The sequence below is a fragment of the Typopeltis vanoorti genome, chromosome 5 (assembly GCF_054136105.1).
Source record: "Typopeltis vanoorti isolate ZY-2024b chromosome 5, IOZ_Tvanoo_1.0, whole genome shotgun sequence".
NCBI lineage: Eukaryota > Metazoa > Arthropoda > Arachnida > Uropygi > Thelyphonidae > Typopeltis > Typopeltis vanoorti.
In genome coordinates this window covers 4,246,386-4,266,084 of record NC_143553.1, presented here as the reverse complement: position 1 = coordinate 4,266,084, position 19,699 = coordinate 4,246,386, and the positions used below count along the sequence as shown (strand labels likewise).

The following is a 19,699-nucleotide window of genomic DNA, read 5'->3' as shown; positions in this document are numbered from 1 at the left end:
ATTAGCAATTCATAATGCAAAACTTGAGAGCAGTGGGAATGGGGAGGAACCACTGATGCTGAGTGAGGAGAAGTTATATGAGGAATTGTGTAAACTTGATCTCAACAAGGCCTTGGAACTTGATTATATCACCATGTGTCTTGAGTGAATGTACCAGGGAGTTAACAGCTTTAAAGTACATTTTTAACATGAATCTTAAGTTACAAAGGAGTGGAAAGATGGCAAACTTGTTCTGCTTCATAAAGGGGGATGATAAGAATAAGACTTTGAATTATAGGCCAATCTGCTTGTCTGGAGTTGTGGTCAAAGTGTTGGAGAAGCTAGTGAGGAAAAAGATTCAGAACCCGGTGGACAGCAGTAGAGTTCTCATTAATGGATAGAATGGTTTTGCTAAAGGAAGATCATGTTTTAGCAATCTGCTTACTTATTATAATAAGATAAAAAATACATTGGAAAAGGTGGATGCATATATAGTAGTATATTTAAATTTTGCAAAGGCTTTCAGTAGATTGCCACATGAGAAAGTTCTAGTTAAATTGGAACAGATGGGGTTGGATAGAAGATGAGTATGTTTATTAGAGAAACACTATGAAAATCTGAAGAAAATAGCACCATGGAAAATTTTAACTCCCGGAATATTAATGCATTTTCTATTCATATCAAAGATGGGCTTGGATAGAAGTTATTATGGCCTATAAAGAATGCCAGAAAAGAAAATAGCGAGGACCAGATAATCTAGGAAAGAAATTTACTTTGAAGCATAGGATTCTGTTCTTCCTATTCTGGTTATACTCTAATTCTTTTCTACCTACAGGTTACATACCACGTGAATTTGTAGCTAGAAATGGCATTAGCATGCTAAAACCTAATGGAGATCATACTTCAATCAAGAACTGGAAGTCCATTTCTCTATTTAATTCTAACTACAAGGTTCTATTTTATTTATTTATTTTTAATGGCACTAATGACATAACATTTATTAGACACACATTCACAAGGATATAATACTTTTATTACTTCAAATATTTCAACCAGAAACAGGTCATAAATACACGGTGAGTTAGTATAAGGAATTCTAATCCTATTTTCAGAGCTGCACATGTTGGAATGTCACCTAGCAGGTCGTTACAATAAAATAACATTACAGTTAAGGCCCAAATTTAAAATTAAGTGATTTGAAACAAAATTAATATTAAAAAAAATTTCGTAATTTTGTCTCTGATTCCAGAAAATCAGTGGTGTACCAGAATTATTTGGTTGTCTTAAAATGAACAAATCTAGAATTGGAAGACTATGAGTGGGTTTCATTTAAGCCAAACTAGATTCTTTTATATTAATCTTTTAGAGGAGGGCTTGCAATTCTGACACTAAGGAATTTCAAACCATAAGAATGTGAATATAAAGGATAAGATGTACAACTGCTCGGAATCTACTTCTCAAAAATGTTCCATATAATAATCGGTAAGGGTATGAAAGATTGTAGAACCCATTATTATTCCTTCAATTAGTCTGTGTTTTCTGACGAGATATGATGGTGAAACAAAATAATAATGTGTGGAGGAATATTAATAATATGTCAATGGTATATTTGTAAAAAAGAAGACTGCATCAAAATTAATTAGAATGCTTGAGGGAGATAAAACCAGATTTCATGTATTTTTTTTAATTAGTCTATGAAGAAAATATTTAATTGGAGGTAAAGGGGAAGTGAAGTGAAATCTTTCTTGAGAGAAATAAGACAAAACTGTGTTTATATAGCAAATGAAGTTCACTGTGTTGTTTTCAACCCACTGGAGAATAGTAAAGAGATCACTGTTCAAAACAATGATTATGGATGGTTGTGAAGTTTGGATCATTCAAGCAGTACAAGGTATGAAATGAAGAACTGAGTGCAGTTCCTTTTTATCACCTAAACTATGGATACAAGAGGAGGAACAGCATAGCCAGGGCTTAAAAAATGTGCTGGTCTGCTCATCAGTGACAAGTGACAATTTTTAGTTGATGAGTAAAAAAAAAAAAAAAAATGTTTTTCAGTTTAACTGTCCATTTCAGTTATGTAATGCTCATTCCGTTTTATATTATTACTATTAAACATGGAGTCGGCAGACTCACGTGAGAAGTTCATTCAAATTACAATATATTTATCACATAGAATCTTAAAATCCTTAAGACTCCTTGTATTAACAACACATTCTGGTAATGTGTTCCATTCAGTGATAATTCTCTATGTAAAATATCTACTTCTCATACCGCTCTTCACTACATCCTTTTATTATTATTATTACACCCTTCATGGAGTCGAAAGACTCATCGTGGGAGGTCCAATCAACTGACAACATATTTATCATAGAGAATCTTAAAGTCTTTAACACTCCTTGCATTAACAACACATTCTGTATAATGTATAATATTTTACGTGAGTTAATTCCGGAATTATAATTATTTAAATATGCCTATGCCTACTCACGGTAATTCCTTATTGAAAAACAAAATCTACTCCTCACACCATTCTTTACCACACTTTTACATAACTTCCAGGAATGACCTCTGGTTCTTCCCATCTCACCTTCTACTCTTTTGATAATCTCCTCTGGATTAATCTGATAAAATCCTCTCACTAACTTAAACGTCTCTATCACATCACCTCTCTTCCTCCTATCCATCAAACTCTACAATCCACATTTCTTCAACCTCTTTTTCATAGCCAGCATTCCAAAGCCCCAAGATTGTCTTAGTCACTTGATTCTGGACCCTCTCCAATGTCTCCATATCACATTGAAAACCAGGTGACCAGATCTGAGCACAATAGTTCAAGTGCGGTCTGGCCAGTGTGTTATACAGTGGAAAAACTCCTTCCTTATCACTACATGTTAGAGTACTTCTCATCATAGAAGCACTATGATGTGCAACCTTTGCAACACTAGCAATATGCCCTATAAACTTCAGTCTACTGTCAACCGTCACCCCAATTCTCTAATCTCATTCACTTCCTGCATTATGGCACCATCGATATAGTACACAGTCTTACATTTCTGCACTCCAAAATGCAACACCTTGCAGTTATTGATATTAAAACTACAACTCCACTCCTTTGTCCAAGTAAAAAGTCTATTCAAATCTTCCTGAAGGGAATTAACACCAGCAATGTTACTTATAATTTTTCCCAACTCTTCATCATTAGCAAACAACTGAAAACCCCCAGTCAGTCCACATAATATATAACAAAGAAGTTATATATAACAAACAAGTTAAACAGCAGGGGATCCAATAACAGAACTCTGGGGCAGGGCACTGGACACCCTCATTTTTTGAGACACTGCTCCATCAAACACAACCTGCTGGTATTTTTCAGAGAGTCAATCTCAGATCTATCTAACCAACATACTATCTATTCCATTCTCTGCAGCTTGTACACCAACTTATCAGGTGGTAATCTATCAAACGCTTTTGCTAAGTCCAAGAATATAACTATATATGATTCTCCCTTATCTAACACACTTGTTATCTTATCATAAAACACAAGTAAATTACTCAAACAGGACCTACCCTTTACAAATCTATGCTGACCATCATAAAGTATGCTATGTCCATCAACCCAATTCTGTATTCTCTTCCTTCTCAATCCCTCCAAACATGACCACAACTGCAGTTCAGACTGGCCTATAGTTAGAGACTTCTGTCTTAGAACCATGCTTGTGGAGTGGTACTATTTTGTCTTCTTTATACTCCTTAGGATCCCTATGCACTGCAAGACTTTCATTAAATAATCATATCAAGGGCAAACCAACTATGGTGCACATTCCTTAAGAATGCATGGTGATATATCATCCAATCCCATTTACACTGACATAAATGATACCATTGCATGGTATCCTTTATGTCAGTGTCATTTATGTACACTGATAAAGTGTATATCACTATATGCTTTGTGATATAGTGATATACACTATATCATATAGTGATATGTGTTCGATAATTCCACTATATGCTTTGCAGCTGTTATTCTGCTGACATGACTATCAATCAGTGTTAATCTACCATAATTATTCTTCCTTTTGCTTACCATGTAATGGAAAAATTCCTTTGAGTTAACCTTGGCCTGACCATCCAATCTCCTCTCATACCGCACTTTTTCTTTACCATGCTCATCACCTTTCTAGCCTGTACTTTATACTCTTCATGGATCCGATCACCACCAACTGCCTTGTACCTCCTCCATAACATTTTCTTTTCCAGCACAGCTCGCTTGATTTCACTGTTGATCCATTTCATCTTTTAATCTACTAATTTAACAAGGCATATTTGATCTACTAATCTATTTACTCATTTAACTGTTGGTATACAGTCATACATTGCTTTTGTCAGATACCGACTTGTGAGGTTCATGCATTGTCAACATCTTTTCCGCTCAGCTCATCCCCAACATACTGATGCTACTGACTACAGAGCTTCCTATAATCAACTGCTTTATACTTCCACATGCATCCATTTTTGGCAGTGACCTTTTCTTGTTTTATCACTTCTCAAACAAATATCTCGTGATCACTCTCACCAACCAGTGGCAGTGTCAACACTTTATTAACAACAACATCTTGTGAAGTTATCACCAAATCCAAAACATTAAAGCCTCTAGTTGCTTCAATCACATGCTGCTTAAGATATTTATCTCGCAGAAATGCCACAAGCTTAACTGTCCTTGTTCATGTTGCTATCTTCTCCTTCCATTCTATATTCCTGTAATTGAAGTTTCCCATCAGGATTTGCCTAAACATTTCACAATTGGTATTCTCTGCATTCCTTGGCCTATAAAAGCATCCTATCAGATATACTAACCTGTTTATTTCAACTTCCACATTTTGCAGACACAATTCCTCTGCAATCATTAACAGCACTCCACCTTCTCTTTCTATCCTTCTGTGAAAATTATATATCTTTCTAATTCTATTCCCAACATCACATCCTCCTCAGACAACCAAGTTTCACTTGTTCCAATGATCTATGGGCATACTGACTCAATGAATGCAACAAACTCGGCTCTCTTGTTTCTAATACTCCTTACATTTATGTATAAACATAACAATCCCTGTGTTTGAGGCCATTCTACCAGCACCAACATTCTCTATTCTAGCTGCTGTATCACATCCTCCTCTCCCTGATCCTGACTTTAATTTCCATTCCTACCTGTCTCATCCTCACCTTTATGCATTCCATCATCTTGTGCTGCTGCAACCACATCTTCAACCTCATATCCATCTTCCTCCTGTCGTATAATCTGCTTATTTGTGCTATCCTGCTTCACAAGTAGACTATGATCATTAATTACATTAATTTCTTGACTCTGTTTCTTCTCAGAAAACAGACTTTCTAAATGCACAACACTGTATTGTATATAGTTTCTTTGTGTCTAATAATTTGTGTATATTTACCTTGCTTACTGCATCGATTGGGGAATGCTGATCATTACAAATGCCTGTTTTGTTGATTAATATCATTCATAATGGAATACGACCAATGAGAGGATACAATACGGACACAAAATAGTTACACAACAGACAGCAATTACCTTATTTCTCACCCAGTAATGTCATATGCAGAATCTGAGCATTAATAGTGGATATTAAAACTAAGAAAGTTAAAAGAGCATTTATTTTCCCAAAATATTTCTTTTTATTGATTCAAACCTAAATGTTTGATTATTTCTTGAGTTTCCACCCTGTCAAATGACATCACTAGCAGTGTTGCCAATTTAGCTCTTTTGGAGCTAGATCTAGCTCCTCTTTTTCTTCCCTAGCTCCAGATATTTTAATCTCCAAATCTAGCTCCTTCAGAACTAGTTTCAGCTCTTTTTAGTTGTTTTTATAACTTACTGTTACAGAAATTGTTTTAAAAGTTTTCCAGATGTTCGCATTTGATAAGGAATTGTATTGTACATTTGGTGCGAGCATCGTATATGTTTCAAATGCATGATGACGTCAATCAGTCACGTGGCAAAACAGTCTGCCATTTTGTCACTTAAAATTGATAGAACCGCTACAAGTTAGTCTTTGCACAGTGTTCTGGTTGGTAGTTACGATAGCGAGTGGGAGAGTTTTCAAAGACTGGTTGTAATTCATTGCAGTAAAGAGTTGTATACCCTTCTTCAAAAATGAGCAAAGAGAAAAATAAAGCTTACAAGGAAAAATTTAGGAGGGAGTGGCAAATGGGAATGTTTAGTAAATGATTGTGTGAAGTTCCTGGTGATGCTACAAAAGGCCACTGTAAGTTTTGCATATGTGATATAGCTGCTAAATATTGTCAGCTTGTAAAGCATAGCGAAACTAAGAAACATCTTGCTGCAGTTCCATATAAGTCTGTTCCTATTACAAATATGCTTGTGAAAAAGTCTGATGAGAATGCAAACTTTGAAGGTAGGTTAGCATTATTTCTTTGTTGTCACTCATCATTCAACAGTTGCAATCATCTAGTAGATCTTTGCAAAAATATCATTCCAGACAGTCAAATTATGCCAAAGGTAAAAATGCACCGAACTAAGTGTTCTGCAATTGTAAAGAATATTCTAAGTATATTCTCAAGAATATACTTAGAATATTCAAAATGCTCAAGAATATTATTTAGAATATTCTTGAGCATTTTGAAGAAATCTAATTGCAGACATTGGAGATGAAAATTTCAGCTTGCTAATAGATGAATCGAATGATATCACAGTGAATAAGATTCTAGGAATGGCCATCATTTATTATAGCAAGAAATTCAAAAAATTATGCATACATTTCTGAGCATGGTGGTTCTAGAAAAACGTGACGCTAGTGGTATTGTGGCTGCACTGAAAAAAGAGCTCTTGACCAATAAACTGGAGATTAAAAATCTCACTGCAATTGGTACAGACAACGGCAGTGTTATGGTTGGTGTCAATAATGGCATTTATGAACAACTGAAGGCATATATTCCCTCCTTAATTTTAATTAGATGTGTATGCCATTCGTTACAACTAGCAATGACACACTTGTGCAGAATCTCTCCCAAGAAAATTAGAATATTTAGTTGCCGAAACGTATAAGTGGTTTTCACATTCTTCTTCAAGATAAGCAGCATACAAAGAGCTGTATCAAACTATCAACGAAAATGATGCTCCTCTGAAAATTGTAAGCAAATGTGTGACAAGGTGGCTCTCCATTGAACTTGCAGTAGACAGAATTCTCAGCCAGTGGTTGGAATTAAAAACTCACTTCAAAGACGTGAGTGTGACTGAGAAATTTTACAACGCTCAAATTTTGTGGGAGATGTACAAAGATGAAAGGAATCTGTTGTACCTTTTATTTTTGCATCCTGATCTAGTTCAAGTTCAGCAAGTTAACAAAATTTTCGAATCTAACAGTGCGGATAAGATGAATTATTTGAGGACCTTTCTCGTTTGATTCACACTATTGCTAATATGTTAGTACTACCATCATCCACAGTTGACCCTCTAGAGTCAGAGATTGATGACTATTTGGATCCCAATCCAAATCTTGGTTAAAAGAAAATTTTCAGAGTTGATAATACAAAAGAAAATAACACAAAACGATGAGAAAAATCTTAGAAGTATAGCAAGACAGTTTCTTCTTTGTCTCTTCAAACAGCTTAAGCAAAGGTTGCCTGAAAAGTTTAATATTTTAAGAATGATGTCTTCTTTTTCTGTTGACAATACCATAAAACATATAAAAGAACCTGTTACTCCCATCTTAGAAATAATGCTGAAAACAGAAAAAGATGGTGCTGCTGTTGAATACCAGTACAATACTATCCACTAAAATAAATTGACAAATATAGAAAACACTGAGCTATTCTGGACTGAAGTACAAGAATATAAAGATGCATCTGGAATGAATCCATTTAAAGAAATTGCTTAGCGTGCAATAAATTTATTAATACTGCCAAATTCTAATGTGGAAATTGAACGAATCTTTAGTTCCATGAATGTAGTTAAAACTAAATTAAGAAACAAGATGGAACTGCCAATGCTGACAGCTATTTTGTCAGTCAAGTATGGCCTCAGGCGTAACAACAAGTGCTGTACATGGTTGGTGTCAGTATGTGTGGACTATCATTGACCAGCATCTACACTGAGTAATATTGGAACGATGGCCACGTATAATAAAGCTGAAAATCTAAGTGAAAACGTGGGTGAATTAAGCGCAGAAGACCACATGGAAGATGTATTTAGCCACTTATATGCAAGTATCACTTCAACTCGAATAAAGTAAGTAACTTAAAAGTATCAGCTACTACTTTTAAAATTTTAGCTTCAAATTTTTATTTTTTAAGATTTAGCTGTTTTTAGTAATTTTCATTTGGCAACACTAATCACTAGCCCTGTTTGACAATGTTTCAGAGTCGATCAAAATTTAGCAATGCACTAAGATAATGTACACATTTATATGTTTAGGTGTGTATGTATTTTCAACATTTGTTTATAATGGCAAAAAAGAAAGTGTGTTTCCTCCCCCCACACAAACACCCATAAAAGCAATTCAGACACAAGTGTTATTATTGTTACATGATACCTCAAGAAGTTCAAAGGCTCATCAGGGGAGGATACCTACTTTACAACTCTCTGTCTCCACTTAATCCTCCAACTACAGCGAACCACCACTACCATCATCACCTACACCAATGCCATCTAATGTCCACCACTGCTAGTATTTTTGTCTGTAAATCAAGTGTGTTCTCAAGGCCGATTGGTCTGTATGCGGGATGAAAAACCTGAGTTTCTGGGAGGAAAAACCCTGCTACCTCCATATAGGATTGGCTAACTCACCTTCAATTGAAAAAAACCCATATAGAGATTTCTCTTGTCATGACGAGAATCGAAATTAAGCCTTTTCCAATAGAAGGGCACAACATACCATCATTCTTCCAACTGCACTATGGAAGGTGCTTATTAGAAGATGTTAGAAGAGAAAACAGTATCATTAATTAAAAAAAATAATAAATGGTCTTGTATCATTAATAAAATGTATGAAAGTTTTCTTCACAGACTGATAAACATAAGTGATAGCAAATAAAAATTGGCCATAATATTTACAAAAGCTTATGAACTAACCAGACACAGTATTAAATACAGGTAACCCTCGTATAACATGGTACTTATACAATGAGGTTTCGATATAACGCGGCCTACAAATTGTAGTAACCCTTTAACTTTTCATGTTTTTCACTGTACGACTTGAAAATCAAATTTTATCTTCGTTAAATTTGTGTCTGCTCATATTGCACAGGTAGTTATAAGTAGTCAATTTATATTAGGGGAAACATTCCTTTAGCACGCATGTATGTTAATTGTTTAACGTATAAAGTGTTTTTTGTTGAAACTTGTCTTCATTTTATGCCAGGAAAGCGCACTAAAAATCATAAGTGTGTTAATCTCAAGCTGAGCACTTTATTGTCTGGTGAGTTACATACATAATTAATATGCAATGTATTTTTTATGTAAAAAAATTAATTTTATAGCAATGGTCACAAACTGCGATGAAAGGGAAAAACCAACATTGAAAAGAAAATTAATTTCTCTCAAAGAAGAAATTAAAATCATGGATCGGCTGATAATTGGAGAAAAACAAGGAGTTGTTGCAAGGACTTTAAAATTAAATGAATCAACAATTCGAACAATCAAACAAAATGAACATAAAATCTGAAAAAGTGTTTATTACTGGGTCAACAATAAGTGCAAAGCGATGGAAAAAATGGAGACATCTCTAATGATTTGGATAGATAGAAGATTGCACTCAAAAGAAAATTTCTTTGGATGGAAATCTTATTCAACAAAAAGCTCTCAAAGTTTATAAACATTTATAGTGCAGACAAGGTGTTTAATGCAGATGAATCCTGGTGATATTGGGAAAAAATGCAAAAACGCACCTATATTTCGGAAAATAAAGATCAGCTCCTGGATTCCAAGTTTTCAAAGACAGAATTACTCTACTGTTTTATAGTAATGCACAAGGTGATTACATGACAAAACCAATGTTTTTAACCGATCCTCAAATCCTTGTGCTATGAAAGATTAATATATGCACTTTATTTATTTTGCCTAAAATATTTATGCATTATGTGCAATGAAGTTTACATACAATTTGTAATTTTTATAATTTTAAACTATGTATTTGTTTCATAGTTTATATGTTTTCTTACCTTACATGAATTATTTGAATTAAATAAAAATATTTTTGTGTTGGATATGTCATTGTTATTTATATAATTTAAAAAAATTGCAGTAGAGCAAACCAGGCTAGCATCTGATTACTGAGATTTTTGTTTCATTGGTGAGTCAGAATAATAGTTTCCAGGCTTTGAGTACAGTATAAGTACAGAAACCTGAAAACATCAGCTTGGAAAGTAGGCTTCTATGCCCGTTTCAATTAAAAGCACTGAAAACGTCAAGAGTGACATGTCAAGATATTATTTCAAGTCTTTAAAGATAATTTGCTGTCTTAGTTAGTCAAATGGTTAGTACATCCACTCTCAAACAAAAGGCTGCAAGTCTGAATCATGTGGTAGGCACAGATGTTTATGATTGCCAAGAAGGTGGGAGATGAATTTCACTGCCTGTTGTGAGCCCACCACCCCAACATATTGGAGACCTGAAGTGGCTTGAAAAAGCTCTATGTCTGGTCTCTAAAGCAGGGTTTCAATTATGCCAAAAAATAAAATAAAATAAAAATATATGAAATTAATAAAAATAAAAAAAAAACCTTAGCACACCTAAAATACTTATGTAACATATATATATATACAGTAAAACCCCTTTTTTTACACTTTTCAGGGGACTGATGGAAAAGAGTATAAATAGAAGGAAATGTAAAAAAACATTTAAAAAGGCTAAAAGATGACTTACCGCTAGTATGTGAGTCTACATACTCGATTACAAAATTTAATAACTGAAAATAAATGAATTTACAATTACTTACGTTTATGTATTTAAAAAAAATCTTTAATTATTGATTGTTTTTGCTTTTCGTTTTTTTTTGACATAGCGCCAGATTGTTTTGCATTGAGTTCAATGCTTGACCCTGTTTTTTTACTATTGTGTTCAAAGTGGACAAGGAGAGGCCAAGATCTTTTGCTAAATGCACATGCGTTCCGGCATGCCAATCTACACATTGCAGTATTGCCATCTTTTCTTCTACTGAAAAACATTTTCTGTCTTTTTTTCTCCATGTTACTAACATGGATAATCCACCACCGCAACTTGAAAGCAACTTTCATACGCTAAATTACGTAGCAGAAATTCTGCAATATCAATTTGTACTGTGATTGAAAAATCAGGGTATCACTCATCACTACATTACTGCTGCGAGCATGCAGGTCATTGTAATGGTGGAAACAAAACTACAGCTGAAAGCAACGCCATCTGGGAACAGAAATCGATTCGAAAATCAGTATTGCCACCAGAGAAAAAAATGCAAATCACAGGAAATAATGTCCACATCAAGTTGTTAATGGCAGGAAAATAATATATTGTAAAAATAGACCTTAAGACAGGACCAACGGAAAATGACGTAAATGGCAGGAAAACGTAAATTGCAGGAATGCAAAAACGGGTTTTACTGTATATATATTTCTGTTGTTCAGTCAAACAGATTATGCCCATTACAGATTACTCTACATCAAAGACCTGTATATTAGCTAAAATGGCTCTCATAATTGAGATCTAAATTTACTAAGTTAATATATGGTGTGAAAAATTTTATTATAATTAAAATCCAAATACAGTTGACTCTCACTACAGCAAACACCATTATAACAAACTTGTTCATTACAGCAAACTTCTGAACTTTGATCAAAACCCACTCTGTCAGTTAAAAGAAATTACCATAGCAAATTATTCACTGTAGCAAACTATTCCTGTGATCCCCATGAAGTTGCTATAGTGATGAGTCTACTGTATCTTACATCTAAATTTCTGTGAAAACTTATTTTAACTATGGGCATTTTATAACATCCTAATTCCCAAACCATGTTACCCACCAAACTGATCATGCAAAAATATTTTTAATTAAATGAATTTAATACATATAACTGTTAGTAATTTTTTTTTCATTCAGTATAAATATTTATATTACAGAAAATGGAAGTATGGTAGCAGCTTTTCACATACCTACTTCTTGAGCAGATTTAAGGTCGTTTGGTGGGCCATGGTGGGTAGCACCTAGTGGGATTAACCAATCAGGTAAGCCAAAATTTCCCTTCCTCTAGCAACAGATTCCCAAGATTCTTTATTAAACTAATAATTCAAAATACTAAATTTCAGCCTTGTTCTTTAAATTTTAACCTGCGTTTTAATATATGAAACTTGTTTCAAATCATAAAAATATCTAAGAGATATCAAACATTATATTCCATTAAAAGTAATTTTTTTTTTTTTACTTAGCTGAACAATAAAAAAAAATCATACTTGTTTTGTGAATAGCATATCAAACTGAATAAATTTATTTTCAAATAACTAGCTCAACATATAACAAATAAAATGATAATTTTTTTTTTCTATTTAATTTTTTCCACCAAAATACAGAAAAAAATATAATTATTTATATTACTAAGTAACTCCAAATGATTTTGTAGTTACTTAGTAATTATAGCAATGCATAATCAAAGCTGAGGATAGCATTTCTGCTCTCCAAATAATAGGATATGGATTCAAATCCACAATAGGAAGGATGTCTATTGATGTTTTTGTTGCCCCATGTGAAACAACCTCAACTACAATGTTCAAAGGTGTAAAATGGCTTGAAAAAGTTCCACATTTGGTCTCAAGAGCAGAGTTCCTGGAGTATTTAATCCATAGCCGCCCAAGTCCAAAAGAAATACAATAGGTTTACTACCATCTGTAGGTGAGATTAAAAAAAATCACCTACATAAATTATTTGAGCACTTAATTAGAATATATAAAACAACTGCATTGAAAGCACACTTTTTTTTTTAATCAAAGATTTTTTTTTTTTTTTTACATATACCGAATAGGCAAGCTAACAATACTACAAAAGGTGTGCAAGGTGTTAATGAATTAAGCTTATAATTAAGCTGTAACTTTAATATAAATTATATACTGTAGTTATAGCTACATTAAACTATAATTACTAAAACATCAGAAATCGTTTAAGGATAAGAACTAGATAACTGGGTGCAGATATACACAAAAACTGTGAGGAATGCAAAGAATTGATCACTGCTTTTAACATAATATCTAATCTGCACTTTCTCACAGTATACTGTGTTATTAGATATCCACCTGTATACCACACAAATAAGAATGACCTGATAACTTGGGAATTAGCAAAAAATGTATTCAGGCAAGTTTAATAGCAAGCTTATTATACACAGGAGCACTTTGCTTAGTCAACCTCATTGACTGAAATCTTATAATTTTATGAACGAGGAACAGAAATTATGGAATATTTGTGCTAATATGAAACACAAGTCTATCAAGACTCATCAAGGTCCCAACTAGGAAATACAAAGTCTATCATACCACTCTTTAAACGCATTGACCGTTCTCGCTCTCACCACTCCATCAGGCAATGCATTCCATGGTTCAACCACCCTCCATACAAAGAAACCACTCCTCACTCTCTTTCTCATAGTTTCCTTTCATAACTTCCAGGGATGGCCCCTTGTCATCACTCCTTCCCACTGTTCAACCAAGCGAAAGAACTCCCTAGTGTCAACCCTGTAACCACCTCTCAACAGTTTAAAAGTCTCAATCATATCACCTCTCCTTCTTATATCCACCAAACTCTGCAGTCCACATTCCCTCAACCGATTTTCATAACTAACATCATACAGTCCTGACACCATCTTTGTACCCTTTCCACAGTTAATTTAACCCCTTCAAATCCTGGGGACCAGATCTGAGAACAATAGTCTAAGTTTGGTCTAATCAGTCTTATAACGGAATGGTAACCATTTTATCTCTGCAGGTCAGTGTCCTTCTCATTATTGCAGCAATCCTGTGTGTTACCTTCACTACCTTCAATACGTCCCCTAAATTTCAGGTTTCTATCAATCATCAACCCCAGATCTCTTGTCTCCCTTACTTCTGCCAGTTTAACTCCTCCCATAGAGTACAGCGTCCCATCGATGTGTCCCAAACCTCAAGACCTTACATTTTGCTGCATTAAATTTTGCCCATCTATCTAGCTTATTCAAATCCTCTTGCAGGGCTACCACATCTGCACTGTTACTAATAACGTTTCCCAGCTTCGCATCATCCGCAAACGACTGAATATCCCCTTGCAATCCACGGACAATGTCATTGATATAAAGGTTAAACAATATAGGTCCCAGTACTGAGCCCTATGGAACCCCACTTGTAACCTTCTGCCTCTTTGATTTTGATATTGCTCCAACATACACAACTCTCTGATACCTAACGGGCAGCCAATCCTGAATCCAGTTGACCAGTCTGACATTCAGACCCATGTGCTGCAACTTGAATATCAGCTTATCATGTAGAACCCTGTCAAACCTTTGCTAAGTCTAGGAAAATGGCAGTATATGCCTTTCCCTCATCTAATACTCTTGTAATTTTATCATAAAAGGCTAGCATATTGCTAAAACAAGAGCACCCCCTTCACAAATCCATGTTGACTCTCACAGATAACATTACCCTCATCTGCCCAACGCTGTATACAGTCCCTCACTACTTTCTCCAAGATCTTACTAACTACTGATGACACACAAACTGGCCAAAATTAGACACTTCCAGTCTGCTGCCACCGTTATGCAATGGCACTATCTTACCTACCTTCCATTCCATGGGCACCTTTCCCGCAGCCAGACTTTCATTGAAAAGCCAAGTCAAAGGCCCTATCAGTTCCTTAGCACATTCTCTCAAAACTCATGGTGAAATACCATCCAGTCCCACAGCTTTACTAACATCCAGAGTACTCAGTATGTGGAACACACTCTCCTCCTGCACCTCTAAACCTCGAACCTGTCCTATCCCTCTAGTATTCAAATTGACTCCTCCAGGATGAAATACTCCAATAAAGTGTTCATTGAACAATTCCACTATGTGTCCTCTATTATATATAAGCGAATTTAATTTGCTAATAAAATTAGAAAATAGCCATATTGATTAACAGTAAAAAAAATACCAGTAAAAGACAGAAATATAAGATATGATAATGTTGAAGTCTTGAGAGGTCAATTAATTTGGAGGAAAATTGTTGATTGTAAGTTAGTAATGGTGTAACTTTTTCATGTAGTCCTATCATAATTATCCCCCCCCCTCCCAAGGGTATGCATCAGGAATTTGATGATAATTATGATGTAAAAAATACCTTATGACTAAACTGAAGATAAAAACAAATGTGATTTATTCTTTCTTCTTCTATGACATGAGCTAAAAACTGATGGCACAGAGAGGTGGATTAGATCAAGTGGAATGGAAGTTTTTTCACTTGGCTATGCCACCAATTATATATTTGGTTTAATCCTTTATTAAATGTAAGAAAACAAAGTTTGTGCCTGAAGTATTTTCAGGACTGGGGCAACTCATGGCAAAGGTGGTATAAGTTCTCATCACTTGCCTTAGTATCCCATAATACAAAGCACATCTCCTTGCAGACATGTATAATGCTATGCATTGAAGGAAGGGTCACTATCCAGACCAGTTTTGACCTTTATTGAAGTCTCATCAGCGGAAGACATACCCAGAGGTGGTGATATTAAGGTGGAAGTAATGGAGAAGTCATATTTCCATATGCCAGTTGCCAAAAGATGTCACACCTTATTATTAAAATTCTCTGGATTAGAGATAAGTTGATGGATGCAAACTTCAAGCGCAAACTTTGTTTACTTACACTTGGATAAAGGATTAAACCAAATATATAATTAGTAGCATAGCCAAGTGAAAAACTTCCATCAACTTATCTCTAATCAAGAGAATTTTAATAATAAGGTGTGGCACCTTTTGGCAACTGGCATATGGAAATATGACTTCTTCATTACTTCCACCTTAAGATCACCACCTGTGGGTCTAGTTCCCACTGATGAGACCTCAATAAAGGTCAAACTGCCTCTGGGTCTGCCTCCTATGCTGGATATATATGAGAGGCTCTGCTTGAGGTAAGTTTTTGCCTGTTTCTGAGTAGAGCCACTGCTGAGATTATGGCTCTGTCTGGTGATGGGGTGAGCCTGCCACTGGGTAGAGCCAACACTAAGAAGTTCTTCTTGGTGACAGGGTGAGCCTGTCACTGAGTGAAACAAAGCTGAGTTGGGCGATCTTTCAGGATCGTCTAATTTTTAGAGAGGTCTTTACTTAAATACACCTCAATAAAGGTCGAAACCAGTCTGAGTAGTGACCTTAATGCATAGCATCATATATGTCCGCAAGAAGATGTGCTTTGTATTATGGGATACTAAGACAAGTGATGAGAACTTATACCACCTTTGCCACGAGTTGCCCCAGTCCTGAAAATACTTCAGGCGCAAACTTTGTTTGCTTACACTTGGATAAAGGATTAAACCAAATATATAGTTGAATCAAGTGGAAGTAGTAGTCAAATAAAAGAATAAGCATATGTTTAAAACTCAGAAAATAAATATCATTTATTTCTTTTTCTAATAATCATTTTATTTCATAATAAGTTTTCCAATCATTTTTATCTTTCACATGTTTTTAGCTATTTACATTATATTATAGGCTTTAATATATACTTTTCTAATTCTTTTATATTGGTGGTCCGAGTTCTATTTATTCTTTATTTAGTGACTGCATCTTATTGATCCAATCCACTACCAACATTACCATTAGAATTACAATAGAAGAAATAAATATAAATCACTTCTTACTTTCAATATAATCTGAAGGATGGTTTTTTTTTAACTAAAAATAAATATGGCCATTTTGATTTATATTAGCACACATATTCCTTAATCATAAAATTACAAGATTCTCATCTAACGAGGCTGACTAAGCAGGACACTCATATATATATATATAATAAACTTATTACTAAACTCACAATTAACACAATTAGGAGCTTCAAACTAGTTCAGGATTAAAAAACTAAACTGTAGATACAAATATGAAAATATTATTGGGGGAAAAAAATGAGAGTTTGAAAACAATAATCAAATATTAGTAACACAGTGAAAGACTGAAAAACAATAACTGACTCAGCCAGAGAGGCATATAGTGATTCAAAGCTAGAAAAATCAGAATTCCATGGTGGACTCGGGAAGTTAAATAGGCAGCCACAGAAAAGAAGAAAGCACATCAAACATTCCTAGCAAGTATATTCAAAAGAAATATGTGCTCTGAGAAACAGTAAATCAAAGAAACATGCTCTGAGAGAATCCAGAGAAAAATGCAAGATATAACAGTGTGTTAATTTAGTAGTTAAACAAAAGTTATGGGAGACTAGTAAAAAGATAATTATTCTGAAGGTGACAACATGTTCTGGAGACTATTAAAAAAAGCTTAGAAATGAAAGAAAGAAAATTCTAAAAGGAATCAAAGATGATAAAGGCGACACAAAAACTGAAAATGTTCCAGATCTGTTATAATTTTGAAAGACTGCTAATTGAAACATGAAGTGATGTAGCGATAAACAGTGATAAAAATATTCAAGAGAAATGCACACATCAATACTTTGGGTAGAAAAAAGCAATCAAAAACCTGAAAGAATGCTGGACAGAAAATAATCAAACAGAAATGCTCAAATATGAACGTTTTTACAGTGGGTATACTGCATAATTCACTGGATTGCAAATTCTACACAGTGTTTGAGGAAAGATCCACGCAAGCATATGTGGCTTAGCAAAAACTGTGGGGGGAGAACCAAAAAAAGAACAACAATGTTCAGGCCAGATACAGATTTTTAAAATTAAGAAATAAGATGATAACAAGATCTTTATTAAATTTTTGTAGATCTGGAAAAGGCATATCACAGGGTGCCAAGAAAAATGCTGTTCAAAACATTACATTAATGTGGTAAAAACAAGATAATGTAATGAGCAACACATAGTCTAAGTTGTAAGTCAACAAACAGAAATGAAGAGAGTACAGGAATATTGTTTGACGTAAAATCCAGCATGAGGCAATGGTGCACACATCTTCCACTGTTATTCGTTATTTATATGAATCACATTTTGAGGTGGCATTAAACCTGATAACAAAATTGGAGATGTTAGTCTCAGCTCTTTATGCAGATGATGTTATACTCTTAAATAAATCAGTACAAGCCAGTAGGATTCCTCAACTAAACTGCATAACTGCTGTAAGAAATTTGATATGAAAAATAAAAATAGATGAGTAATGTGAGCTATTAAAAAAGAAGTATTAGTAGGTAAGGAAAGGAATGAATGTGTTTTTTTTTGTGACAATATTGGATTTTAAGTTTTGTGCCATTCGAATTGACAATTTTTTTTTTTTTTTTTTGTATAATTATGTGGTATTTAGTAATGATTCTATGAGCTCAATCTACAATCTCTGTATTGTCTCCAAGTGTACTAGCCCTAGTCTCCAATTTAAGACTATATTATTTGTAACATAATCGATGATTTTATAGCTTGCTACGCATGTGGTATGTATGCATTATGTTGTTTAAGAATGTAGCAGTTGTGAGATGGGAATGTGTATGTGAAATGCAGGCAGTGGAGCTGGAAGACATGAGTGTCTCGATCTTAGGATTCAGTGGCAGCAGAGAGAGCAGTTCAGAAAAGGGCAATTTTCAGTTTGTGGATGCCAATAGTTGAAGAATAGAGAGAATGTTAAAGATTTACATATAGATTTAGCCTTGGTAGTTTAGTGGATAGAGATGGTTTGTCTGATGGCATGATTGCATGTGTGAATGGCAATCGAAAGCAGAATGTGTTGAGAGAGAAAAAGAACTGCTGAGAAAGGAGATCAAAGGAATGAAAACTGAGCTGAGGAGGATGAATGAAGATCTTGGAAGGACAGAGAGGTTGGCTAGTGTGAGAGTAAGTGTAAGAGAACAGCATCAGAGAGCATGAAAGAGAATGGGAAACACAGTGGAAGAGAGGAAATTGCAAAAAAGATGAGACTGCATGAAAGAAAGGGATAGAGAGGTGAGAGGGAGGACGGAGTGTGAACAAGGAGGGAAAGATTAGAAGCCACCAAAGTCAGGGATGCCAGCGAGAGAGGAAGAATGAATCTATTCAGAATGTCATGTATTGAGATTTGATGATTTGGGGTGTGCAGAGTAGAGTGACAGAGGAGTGCTTGCCTGGTGGAATGATAGTGTGTGTGTGGCAATGGCAATGAAAAGGTTGAAAGTGTGGGGGAGATGACAGTAATGGTTGGGATGAATGGCTTGAGATGTAGTCGTGTAGCACAAGATTTAAGGGTGATGTTAGACATAGTACAGCACAAATGTGTCCGATGGGCATGTTGTCCCAGTATGATAATACAGAGTGGAGGAGAAGAGCCATGATAACGAATAAAATGACAGTGAGAATATGCAGAAAAAGAGGTCTGGAATATAAGGATGCATGTAGTATGTTTGAGGATATAAGGAAGGTGTATTCAAGAGGGAGAGAGAAAGAGATGTACTGTATTTGAATGCAGAAGAGTGTAAGCATATGGAGAGAGAGAGAGTGTTGTTTTCTGGGAAAATGAGTGTGTCAGGACAGGGAAACTAGAATTGCACAGGTGGAATGTTGCAGGGATGGCCTCATATAGGAATAGTGGCTT

General features: G+C 34.8%; 1 protein-coding gene across 4 annotated transcripts in view; it reads right to left on the bottom strand.

The window, feature by feature from the left end:
* The window catches only part of LOC150106194 (LIM domain-binding protein 2-like), a 607,136-nt gene that overhangs the window by 144,862 nt on the left and 442,575 nt on the right, over positions 1–19,699 (bottom strand). For 2 of the 4 annotated variants that reach the window (XR_016548352.1, XM_090393030.1), the window contains exon 11: positions 12,137–12,187. The exons of the other annotated variants lie outside the window; for them this stretch is intronic. Coding sequence is in view for 1 of the 2 variants with exons in the window: in XM_090393030.1 (XP_090249156.1) it covers positions 12,137–12,187 (51 nt within the window). In the remaining variant the exon portion in view is untranslated. The remainder of the gene's footprint in view (positions 1–12,136; positions 12,188–19,699) is intronic. 4 annotated transcript variants of the gene reach the window in all.